The sequence below is a fragment of the Muscardinus avellanarius genome, assembly GCF_963383645.1.
Source record: "Muscardinus avellanarius genome assembly, chromosome: 3".
Classification (NCBI taxonomy): domain Eukaryota; kingdom Metazoa; phylum Chordata; class Mammalia; order Rodentia; family Gliridae; genus Muscardinus; species Muscardinus avellanarius.
In genome coordinates, this window is record NC_137788.1 from 123,804,722 (window position 1) to 123,817,508 (window position 12,787).

The following is a 12,787-nucleotide window of genomic DNA, read 5'->3' on the forward strand; positions in this document are numbered from 1 at the left end:
GTGTCAAAATAAAGAATAAAAAATAGGGCTGGGGTGTGGCTCAGAGGTAACATGCCCCTGGGTTCCATCTCTGGTACCACACACACACAAAAGAGGACAATGAAAAATAGAATATAACTAGATGGAAAATTGGACTAGAGGAATCACAATACCAGCTTGGAGCAGAGGGCCTTGAAGACCTCTGACAACAGAAGAAGTTTCAGTGAGAATAATAGCAGAGAGATGGGCTGCCAGACAAAGATATGCTGTCATAGGTGGCACAGTAGAAGCATAGTATAGAAATGAAGTAATGAGGGTCTTACCTTGCACCTGGCACTAGGCTGAGAGTGTTAGACTCATTTCCAAATTCTACTTCGAGAAGGCAAGCTCCTGAGAAAGAGGAACCAAAAAGATAGTGATATCACAGTGCAGGGTGGGTAGCAGGGGCATTTGGCCTAGATATGGTGCATGTGGGTTTGGGTGGAGGGCGCAGATTTGGTAGAATATGACTTAGTGAACACACAATGCCTCTTACGTGATAGATGCTAAATTATATTTTGTGTGTGTATGTGGTACTGAGGATCAAACCCTGGGCCTTGCTCATGCTAGGCAAGTACTTTACCACTAAGCTTCAGAAAACACTATTAATGAATGAGTGAATCCATGTATGAATGAACTTATGATGAAATAAAGTTATATTCAATAAAAGAAAGACTTTTCTAGAAATTGGGTCTGTGCTAAATACAGACCCTGTTTCCCAAGAACAACAATGGCTAGAGGTATCAGTGCAAGTCTGGTAGCCTGTAGGTGGCAGAAAGTGGGGACTGTGAGATTCTTCAATACCTTTAACTCCGGATGGTAGGTATCATTGTATACATCACCTTTAAGAGCCTTTCCAGCTCTGAGACTGGAGTAGCTGGTTGGAAACAGGAGCTTTCCAACTAAGGAAAATTGGAGACATCTGAAGGAAGAGGCAAGGAGGGCAATGGTTTCATAAATGTAGGACGGCAATATAAAAAGGTATGAAGAGAGAAGATGGGAGGAGAAGGGCTTGCTCACGGCAGGTGCACAGTTTTAATGGATACAGGGTGAACTATGAAAGGAACATGCCAGTTCTTTCCTAAGTGATATGTTCTTGGATGGCTTCTGGGTTTTATTTTTTTTTATTTTTATTTTTTTATTTTTGGTGGTACTGGGGTTCCTGGAAGCCCTTCTACCTCCGGGCTACACTCCCAGACCTATTTTATATTTTTTTATTTGGAAATAGAGTCTCTTAAGCCAGCGAAGCTGGCTCCAAACCTGCGTGATCCTCCTGTCTCCGCCTCCCAAGCGTGGGGATTACAAGCGTGCGCCACCACGCCCGGTAGCTTCTGGGTTTTAGTACTATAGAATGCCTAAGTGAACATGCCTAAGTGTTTTGTAAGTTTTACATGCTTGAGATGATTTCTATGGCACAAGACTCAACCACCCAGCAACATGAAGTTATACGAACAAACTAGTATTTTATTTTATTTTATTTATTTTGCGGGTCTGGGGATGGAACCCAGGGGCATTCAACCTCTGAACTACACCCCCTGCCCTATTTTTTATTCTTTATTTTGAAACCGGGTCTCACTGAGTTGCAGAGGGCCTCACTAAGTAGCTGAGGCTGTACGCGAACCATGATCCTCCAGTCTCAGCCTCCCGAATGCTGAGATTACAAGCGTGCGCCACCATGCTCTGCTCAAACTAGTATTTTAAAATTCGTGTTGTTGCGCCGGGCATGGTGGCGCACGCTTGTAATCCCCATGCTTGGGAGGCAGGACAGGAGAATCACCAGCCACACTGGTGTAAGAGACCCTGTTTCAAAAATATAAAATAGGTCTGTGAGTATAGTCCGGAGGTAGAAGGGCTTCCAGGAACCCCAGTACCACCAAATAAATAAAATAAAATAAAATAAAATAAAATAAAATGCATGTTGCTAGCCGGGCAGGGTGACGTACGCTTGTAATCCCTGCACTTGGGAGGCTGAGACAGGAGGATCACACAAGTTCGAAGCCAGCCTCAGCTACTTAGTGAGGCTCTCCACAACTTATTTAGACCCTGTTTACAAATAAAAATATAAAATAGGTCTGGGAGTATATCTTGGAATTAGAAAGCCCCTGGATTCCACCCCCAGTACCACCAAAAATAAATAAATAAGTAAAAATAAAATAAAATGCATATTGCTAAATTTTTGCTGAGTTTCCTTTCAAAAACATGTGCTAAGCTCCACTTGAAACCCCTGAAAGAGCTGATTCTCTTTTCCTAACATTTGGAATTGTTTGCATTTCTTTTCTATAAAACAGATTTTTCACCGGGTGTGGTGGCGCACGCTTGTAATCCCAGCATTCGGGAGGTTGAGACTGGAGGATCGCGGTTCGCGGACAGCCTCAGCTACTTAGTGAGGCCCTCTGCAACTCAGTGAGACCCGGTTTCAAAATAAAGAATAAAAAATAGGGCAGGGGGTGTAGCTCAGAGGCTGAATGCCCCTGGGTTCCATCCCCAGACCCTCAACACACACACACACACACACACACACACACACACACACACATTCCACTTGCTTCCCAATTGTACTTCTCTTCGGCAGACTTTCTGCTGCTTCCTTTGCCCACTTATCTATGGCTCTCTTCCTTTGTTCTTCTCCTCAGTTTCAGCAAGCCCTTCATCGCCTCACGGCCCTGCAGCTCACTGTCCCATCTACTCCTCTCTTAGTAGAGCAGCCACAGTCCAGAGAACAGTCTCTGTTGCTAAAAGCCTTGGACCAAAGGCCGCTGCCAGTCACTAAGCATGCCCTCTTGGGCAGGGAACGAGTCTGCAAAGAACAATTATGTTAACATCCCCTCTAGGATTGCTGGAAAGAAGAGCCATGCACTCATCTAATGCGCACGGGTCGTTACTGGTGGGTTTATTTTAGAAAGAAGGTTGAATTTCGAGGCGCGTATTAGCAGACGCAGGCTCACCCTCCTGTGTGTTTTCTCCTTGCAGGTCCTGTCCACCATGTTCCTGCTCATGATTGTTTTTGCTATTTTTGACTCCAGAAACCTGGGGGTCCCCAAGGGCCTAGAGCCTGTGGTCATTGGCCTCCTCATTATTGTCCTCTCTTCTTCTTTGGGGCTGAACACTGGCTGTGCCATGAATCCAGCTCGAGATCTGAGTCCCAGGCTTTTCACTGCACTGGCAGGATGGGGGTTTGAAGTCTTCACGTAAGTAACAATGGTGGAAGGAGAGGAAAGATGTGTCCTGTGCCTCATGGGAGGGTGGGCTTTCACCTGGGGGCCCATGGTGTGCACAGCAGGGACTGGAGTCTTAAACTGAGGACACATCACTGGTGCTTTGTGATGTGATTGTGTGTGTGTGTGTGTGTGTGTGTGTGTGTGTGTGTGTCTGTCTGTCTGTCTGTCTGTCTATATGCCGGGGTTGGGGATAGAGGCAAGTTCTAGACAAATTCAATAAAGATAGGCCTATTCTCTATAATAATAAAATAATAATAAAACCAGGTGTGCTAGCACTCACCTGTAATCCCAGTACATGGGAGGTTGAGACAGGAGGATCACAGGTTCAAGGCCAGCTTCAACAATTTAGACTTGCAGCAATCTAGCAAGACCCTGTTTCAAAATAAAAATAAAATAGGACTGGGGGTATAGTTCAGAAATAGGAAGCCCTTGGGTTTACTTACCAATACCACATACAACAACAACTACTACTACTACTAAAAATAATAATTCCTTGCCGGACGTGGTGGCGCACACTTGTAATCCCTGTGCTTGGGAGGCTGAGACAGGAGAATCACGCAGGTTCAAAGCCAGCCTCAGCTGGCTTAAGAGACCCTGTTTCCAAATAAAATATAAAATAGATCTGGGAGTGTAGCCCGGAGGTAGAAGGCCCCTGTGTTCCATCCCCAGTACCACACACACACACAAAATAATAATAATAATAATAATAATAATAATAATTCCTCAATTGGTTTATAGCTTTATGTGAACATTTGGTAGTTTAATTTGTCTATAGGACTTTGTGAAAAAGAGAGTCCTAGAATTTGCATCTTTCAATGCACCAAAGGGCTTTCTCATGAATCCTTCATTCATTCAGCACATCTGCACTGGATACTATCTACACTGCAGTCACTGTGCTAAGCAAGGCAGCAATTCCAAAATCAGTCAGAAGACTCACCCCAGGCCGTCCGCGGACTCGAGCATCCTAAAAGCGCAGGGGCAGAGGCCCGCGTCTCCTCGTCAGCGTCAGCAGCTTCCCCTTTCTGCGTTAGTTTATTTACTCCCAAAGCTACCTGATCTCTTACAAGACCTTGTGCTACAGATGACAAAACCCAGCTGCTGCCCTTCAACAATTTATTTATACTCCACGTAAGAGGTTACAGCACAGTCTCTTACACAAGGTTAGCTGTCAAGTGCTATTAAAGAGATTTCACTAATTAACTCCAGGAGTGGAACGGCGGCTCACAGCTCCAAATCGAGGCATTTGGGGGTGGGGAAGTGGGAGCATTTTGCAGCATTTGGACGCACTTAGATGGGCAGTAAAGAGGATGTCTCAGGCCGAGAGGACCCTGTATTCAAAGACAGAATGTTCAAATGACAAGTGGCCTGGTATAATGGCAAGGTGGTTGGAAAGGGAAGCCGTCAGATCACAGAGGAAGAGTTATGAGGATTGGGGTTCTTCTCCTCCAACCTTATTCTGTAGGCTCTAGAAGGTAGCAAAGGATTTGGGGCAGAAGGTTGGCATGTTTAGAATGTTAATTTAGCAAAAGTAGCCTGGCGTTACCATATAAGATGAGTTGAAAAAGAGCAGAGAAGTAGAGATCTGTTGACAAAGAGCTAGGTTGGCTGGTGATCTTTGGCTAAAAGTTCCCCCCAAACTTTTGAGGGACAAGGGGCCTCCAAAGTGTCCCTAGAAAGTCCCATCCACCCAGGGCTTTCTATCCAGGTGAGCACCTGGATAAGCTACCCCCACCTGGACTGCCTCCATGGTCTCAGATACAACCAAGATGGCCTTAGTCTCAGATCCTCGCTTGCCCCTACGCGCAGGGGCCTGGGGACCGGAAGGTCTGACGAGGGCCAGGCCAGCAGGCCATGGCTCACATTGCCTTGCCTTTACATATTAGGAGGTTCTGAGCCAGCTGTGGTGGTGCACGCTTGTGATCCCAGCATTCAGGAGGCTGAGACAGGAGGATCACAGTTTGCGAACAGCCTCGACTGCTTAGTGAGGCTCAGCGAGAGCCTATTTCAAAATAAAGAATAAAAATTAGGGTGTAGCTTGGAGGTAGAATGCCCCTGGGTTCCATCCCCAGTACTGCAAATAAATAAATAAATAAATAAATAAATAAATAAATAAATAAGAAATATTAGGCAGTTATGTATCAAAGTTCTGTCCACTGTTTGCAATCAGGGTCTTAATGATTTATTGGGTAGAGGATCTCTGGAGTATTATTAATTTTTAAAAATAGTTTACTCGAAGAGATGAATCATTAGAGAATCCTTTGGGTAGTTCACACGGCATGCTCCTGGCAGCCCCCAATCACAGCATGCAAACAGTCACTACCCCTAGTGCGTAAGAGACAGAGCCGGGCAGGTAGCCATGTCTGACTCCTACGTGTAGGACTCGTGCCTGACGCAGTGTGTCCAGCCTGAGAGAAGGAAATGGGTCCAGCCAGTGACAATTCGGTCTTTAGTCTGCTAGGTGACAGGGAGAGAATCACCGCAGACGGACATGACGGACCGACCGGGGCTGCTTATTCTCCCTGCTGTGGGAGAAGTGGCCACTTCTACATGCCTGTCACAGAAAAGTCCATCCCGGGTTGGGGGTGTGGGCAAGGGCTCCCTGGAGCGCAGAGTCCTCTCTCCTGTGCAGTAAGAGCGACACCTGGTGGCCGCTGTGCCCCGCGCTCTTCCCTCCAGCCTGCACTGGTGATTAGGTAGGTAGTCTCTCATAAGGGGAAGCTAGGGAGGAAACAGGAAACCTAAAGGCCTTAAGATGAACGGGAAGAGACCAGCAGAGCAGTGGAAGGGGCTGGGGAAAGGAGGTGGGAGAGGAAGAGACAGCTTGAGGAAGGGAACACCTCAAATAATGCTGTGACCACATAGTCAGGCAGCACTACCAATCCCTCTAACATGATGGGGCTGTGGGGTGGATCCAGAGGGAATCATACCGAGTGCTGTGTACGTGTGTGTTGTATCTCACTGACCTCACAATATATATATATATATATATATATATATATATATATATACACATATATACACACACATATATACATACACACACACACACACACACACACACACACACATATATATATATATATATATATATATATATATATATATATATATATACATAGTTGCTGAGAGCCTCATTAAGTGGCTAAGGATGGCTTCAAACCTGTGCGATCCTCCTGTCTCAGCCTCCCAAGGGCAGAGATTACAAGCGTGCGCCACCACACCTGGCTTTCTTTATTTTAAGAGGGTCTCACTAAATTGCGGAGGGCCTCACTAAGTGGCTGAGACTGGGCTCGAACCTGCGATCCTCCTGTGTCAGACTCCCAGGTACTAGGATTGCAAGCGTGCGCTGCTACACCCAGCTCGTATTTAGCTTTTGCAGAACTGAAAGAGCTCTGGAGAGAGAGGCACTAGCTGTTTAGTGAATGGCTAGGCAGTAACACCAGGAGGAAGGCCTAGATATATGATACTAATTTCTTGTGTGATTTCAGAGCTGGAAATAACTTCTGGTGGGTTCCTGTGGTGGGCCCTCTGGTGGGCGCTGTTATCGGAGGCCTCGTCTATGTTCTTCTCATTGAGATCCACCACCCAGACTCTGACCCAGACTTCAAGGCAGAATCGTCCGACGACAAACAAGACAAATTTGAACTAAGTGTTGTGATGTAGGGCGCACTCAGCTCTGGGTTCGTGAATGGCTGGTATTCTCTTTAGAAAAGATGGCATCTGACTGTACTTCTGTAAGACTGGGGTAGAATCTATCCAACTCTGCCAGCCAAGTGGATATCCAGTCGCACAGGCATCTGAGCGAGGTTTGGAAACACTGATCTCTTCTCTGCCAGTCATCCTGCCCCAGAGGGCACTGACTGTCCCCTGAAACAGCCTTCTCACCTGCCCTGCTTATTGCATCCTTGATGGGAATCCTTACTGCTAGGTGGACACTGATAACCTGGAACCTTGTCCATGGACTTCCTTGGACGGTCTCAGCTGCATTGCTTGTATGAGACAGTGTCACACAAAGCCTCATTTGCCAGGCATGGTGGCGCACACCTGCAATCCCAGTACTTGGGAGGCTGAGACAGGAGGATCGCAGGTTCAAGGGCAGCCTCAGCAAGTACTGAGACTCTCATCAACCTAGTGAGACCCTGTTTCAAAATAAAAATTAAAAAATAGGGCTGGAGATGTAGCTCAGAGATAGAATGCCCCTGGGTTTGATCCCCAGTACCACATACGCACACGCAAAAAAAAAAAAGCGCCTCATCTTCACTATCGATAAATATTACATTCTGTGCGTTAACCAAAACCTAACCTAAAGACAAAACAGTAGTTTAGGTTAACATCCATAAACCACAGCGCTAAAGGGTTACTCTCTGGTTATGTTGTGCTACTGTCTTTGCATAAATACTCAGATTTCCAAACCTGAGAGTGTAGAAAGCCATAGAATGCAGTAGCCGAAAGCACAGGAGAAGTACGGTGTGGCATTCAGAAACCTCAGGAGACAAGATAAATTTGGGAAACCAAATGGAATTTTTTAATGGAAACCATTAATCAGAGTAATCTCTTGCTCTTCTCCATTTTAGAGAGCACCAATTAATTTCCTGGTCTTTAGTATATAATAACTTAAAATACAATTGCAACCTCAGTCATGAAAAATACAGCACTCTGTCTTCTTAGTTCAAATGTGTTTTCCTATTTGCCCACTTGAGGACAGACAGTTGACAAGTTAAGTCAGTGGCTGCACTCATCCACTATTTTACATAAAATAGAATAATGTTATTTTTTTATTAGGAACGAAGCCAAAACTGGAAGTCCATGGACCTGGTCTGGCACACTGATCCAGGTGGGAAATCCCTCACTGGGCTTTAAAATTTGCAAAATACACATCCTATAATGCTATTTGAAGTAAATACCACAATGCCTGTGTTTCAGATAAAGAAACAAAAGCTCAGAGAAGTTAAATGAGTTGCCTGGGATTTTGTGGAAATCCTAGACATTGTCTAATGTATCCCTCCATCTTTCATGAGATCAATAACTAGTTGAGAATCCGTGCCAACCCTTCCTGGCTGGCCAGAAGTGGGAATGACAGCTTCCAGGACATATTGCCCTCATGGACGTAATGTTCCTGAGTCTTAGGGTAGAAGATCTTGAGTCCCACTCTGACTGGTTTTATTCCCACTGCCACTGAAGCACAAATGAAGGAAGGAGGTGCCAGTGTGACCATGGCTCGCACCTGCCGGGAAACAGGACCAGAGTTTCCCTTCGGGAACCACCTTGGTCTTACTAGTTCCTGTTCTTCCATCCCTGCTAACCCCACACAATACATGCAGTTTCCTTTTCCTCAGACTCCTCCCTGTGAAGTCCTCTAACCGACCGTGACTTTAACTAGAGAGATTCAGCCCCCAGGAGAATTTTTCTCCTTCAAGGGGTGCACTTTCAGTCATCCATGGGAAACCAGCATCCTCAGAGGCATCCAGCTTCCCAGCTGCTTTAGGATGCTAACAGGACACCGAAAAGGAGACGGGAAATGTGTCTGGCAGTCTATGTTCTATGACTTATGGACATGGGCAATGTTTTCTTGTTCTGAAGCTACCTGGACATTCCATATTTAAAATAAAATTATTGGGTCACTGTTGGGTTTTAGTGTTTTTTGTTTTTGTTTCTGCAGTACTGAGGATGGAACCCAGGGGCATTGTACCTCCAAGCTACACCCCCAGCCCTAATTTTTTACTCTTTATTTTGAAACAGGGTCTCATTGAGTTGCAAAGGGCCTCACTAAGTAGTAGCTGAGGCTAGCCGCGAACCACGATCCTCCTGTCTCAGCCTCCCAAATGCTGGGATTACAAGTGTGTGCCACCACTCCCGGTTTGTTTTTTTAGTGTTTTTTTTTTTTTCACTTTTTAAGGGTTTGTATAAGCTGCTAAATATGCTAAGTTCAGACATCTGTCCTGTCTATGAATCCAATATTGGGGAAGATTTTTAGAAAACATAAATGGTCCTTTAAAAATAGCTCAAGAAAGCTTGCCTGCAGCAAGGGTTGGCCCCATAAGTCACATGGGTCTAAGGTTTCATAAAGGACCGTGTCCAGTGATGGCCAAGTAAATCCAGGTAGCATTCTCAGAGTCCCAGGATCCCTGTGGATTAAAACAGGGGCTTTCAACAGGGGACAGTTTCCTCAAGGATATTTGCCAGTGTCTGGAGGTATTTATGGCTGCCATACTGGGGGCGAGGAGTGCTAATACATGTAGTAGCTGGAGACCAGGGACCTGCCCAACGTCCCACAGTGTGAGGACACGCCTCACAGCAACAAAGAATGGTTTGGCCTGAAAATACCACTTGTGGTGAGAATGAGAGAGCCTGGGTATGGGCAGGAGAAAGAAGACATTGGAACCCCAGGCCCGGAACCCAGTTCTGCCAGGAGAGAAAAGCCAAGCAGACAGGAAGGGAGTCTCGGGACGTTTATCATTCTTAGAGCAAGAGGCAACCTCTCGGATGTGCTTTGGGTTGTTGTGCAGCATGTGGTCCACCCAGGTGCTCAGAAAATAGACTGAGGCCTCGCCACCAAGGTTACCAAGAGGAGACGCGCTACACTGAAAGTCTACCCGGCGGGGATTGTCTTAAGTTTCCTTCCTCCAGGCTCTCACACTCGAATCCTCTCCCCACCAGTTTATAGGTGCACTTGCCTTATCGTTTCTGTTTTGCTTTTGCCAAGAAACTGTTTATGAGGTTGAACTGTCTATATCAGAAGTCAATCAAATAGAACCAGCAAACCTTTTTCTTTTCTTCTTGATACTGAAAACTGAACCCAGAGGCCTTCTCCCTCCAAGTTACACCCCAGCCCTTTTTATTTTTATTTTGAAATAGTCTCAAGAATCTCACTACTCACTAAGGCTGTCTTTGAACCTGCAATTCTCCTGTCTCTGCGTCCCAACCAAGTACTGGGATTACAGGCATTCCCAGCTCAAACTATCTTCCTTCCTTCCTTTTCTTTCTTTCTTTCTCTTTCTTTCTTTCTTTCTTTCTTTCTTTCTTTCTTTCTTTCTTTCTTTCTTTCTTTCTTTCATACTGGGGATGGAACCCAGGGGCATTCTACCTCCAAGCTCTATCCCCAGCCCTATTTTTTTTTTATTATTATTCTTTGTTTTGAAACAGGGTATCACTGAGTTGCAAAGTCCCTCACTAAGTAGCTGAGGCTGGCTTCAAACCTGCACAGTCCTCCTGTCTCAGCCTCCCAAATGCTGGGATTACAAGTGTGTGCCACCATGGCTCCTCAAACTATATTTTAATAGCTTCTTTAGGAGTTAGAACTGTAACACTCCCTTGTCCACTAAAAAAAAAAAAATCATTGGAGCATTTGCTTTAATGTCAGAAAATAGAATTTCTCTACAATTTCCCAATCAGCTGAGATCTCAGAGCATGCCTCCGGATATAGAACCTTTTCTAACCAAAACACCAGAGTAAATATTCAGTCATTGGACAGGATAAATGGAATTTAAAATATATTTTAAAATCTAGTACTTGCGCCGGGTGTGGTGGTGCACGCTTGTAATCCCAGCATTCGGATGGCTGAGACCGTAGGATCGTGGTTCACGGACAGCCTCAGCTACTTAGTGAGGCTCTCTGCAACTCAGTGAGACCTGGTTTCAAAATAAAGAATAAAAAATAGGGCAGAGGGTGTAGCTTAGAGGTCGAATGCCCCTGGGTTCCATCCCCAGACCCGCAATAAATAAATAAATAAATAATAAATAAATAATAAAATCCAGTACTTGAGATTTAAATCGTGATTGCTTTTAAATTCTTTTAATTTTGTGTGTGCATAGTTATGGAGATTGAACCCAGGGGCATTCTATCTCTGAGCTACACCTCCAGTCCCATTTTTTTCTTCTTTATTTTGAAACAGGGTCTCACTAAGTTGCAAAGGGCCTCACTAAGTAGCTGAGTCTGGCTGTGAACTGCGATCTTCCTGACTCAGCCTCCCAAGTACTGTGATTACAAGCGTGCACCACCACACTGGTCTATGCTTTTATATATTCTCTCTCTATCTCTTTTTTTGGTGGTACTGGAAGCCCTTCTACCTCCGGGCTACACCCCCAGACATTATATATATATTTAATTTGGAAACAGGGTCTCTTAAGCCAGCAAGGCTGGCTTCGAACCTGCACGATCCTCCTGTCTCCGCCTCCCAAGCGCAGGGATTACAAGCGTGCGCCACCACGCCCGGCCCTGCTTTTATATTCTTTACACACACACACACACACACACACACACACACACACACACGCACACACACACGCACACACACGCACACACACACACACTAATTTTAAGTTATGTCAAGGTTAAAAATATGGGGAAAGATTTACAACGTCTAGTTATAGAGAATGGTCTATAAGTTTTACTTAGCCACAGAATCATAAATCTTGCGTGGTACCCACAAATGGACTGGAGCTGCTTGGGGGCAGGAGACCAGGAGATTCACCCTGCTCCGGAGATCATCGTACATACCTCCCAGTGCGGCCCCTGAGGCCTCTGAAGAGACTCTGCGCCTGCCTTGGTGTTGGGGAGGAGTCTCCGGAGCACAAGGTCGCAGAAGTGCTCTGACTTTTCTGGCTTGGTCTCTCCGGCTCGCCCTTTCATGGTCTTCTGGGCCTCGGCCACACAGCCTCTGTCCTGATCCTAGAGCCAGCCAAGCAAGGCCCTCCCGGCCACAGGGCCTTCACGGCTGATATTTCTATTGCTTGAAATGTTCTACTTCGGCCTTTCAGGTCTCTGTTCACTGTATTGTCAGGCCTCTCTGACCAGCCCACTATGGTTCTTTACCACTAATCATGCTGCCCAAAACACACAGGTTTGCCGTGTTGGACTTTGTTTTCTTCCCCTGGACTAGAAAGCCCACGATGGTAAGAACGTCCTGTCTTCTGTTCATGTTGGCAGCCTAGCCTTGGCCAATGGAAGCTGCTCACTAAATGTTGAGTGGATGAATGGAATATACAGCCACGCTCTCTGGGCTCAGTCCAGCTCCTCTCTCACTAGGACAAAGGGCAAGCTTCTGCCTCAGTTTACTCATGCAGTAAGTGGGGTAAGCGCATTAGGATGGTCAGTGTGGCGCTCCCAGGACCGCGCTAGTCGCCCGTATATTGATAAACAGGAGCTGCTGCTGCGGTGGTTGTCATGACGGCTGCCGTCCTGATAACACAAGGTTGGAGAACTCAGGCCTTTCCCGGATTCCCTTAATTTAATCACCTGCAGGTGCATGTATCTTAGGAATGATCATTGAAGTTATCTACAGATTCAGTTTTGTTTTTTTCATTTTTAACAGACGTCAGTAAATAGGGTTACCTTAAATTCTACTTTTATTATGAAAGACTTTTTTTTTTTTTAGTGGTACTGAGGGTGGAACCCAGAGGCTTTCTACCTCTGGGAATGTAGCTCAGTGGCAGAATACTTGCCTAACACATTCAAGGCCCTGGGTTCAATCTATAGCCCTGCCAAAAATAAAAATAAAAAAATTATGTTAAAGAAAAAAAGCCAGACCCAAAATATTTTTAACACATTTATAT

At 45.5% G+C, this 12,787-nt stretch overlaps 1 protein-coding gene across 1 annotated transcript in view; it reads left to right on the forward strand.

Moving 5' to 3' along the window:
• AQP9 (aquaporin 9) overlaps nucleotides 1–6,899 on the forward strand; it is a gene marked incomplete at both ends in the record, with an annotated part of 44,836 nt that extends 37,937 nt beyond the window's left edge. Inside the window, 2 exons of the mRNA XM_080693123.1 lie at nucleotides 2,989–3,206; nucleotides 6,725–6,899. Of these exons, the coding sequence (XP_080549249.1) occupies nucleotides 2,989–3,206; nucleotides 6,725–6,899 (393 nt within the window). The remainder of the gene's footprint in view (nucleotides 1–2,988; nucleotides 3,207–6,724) is intronic.
• Between the last annotated feature and the right edge of the window lie 5,888 nt (nucleotides 6,900–12,787).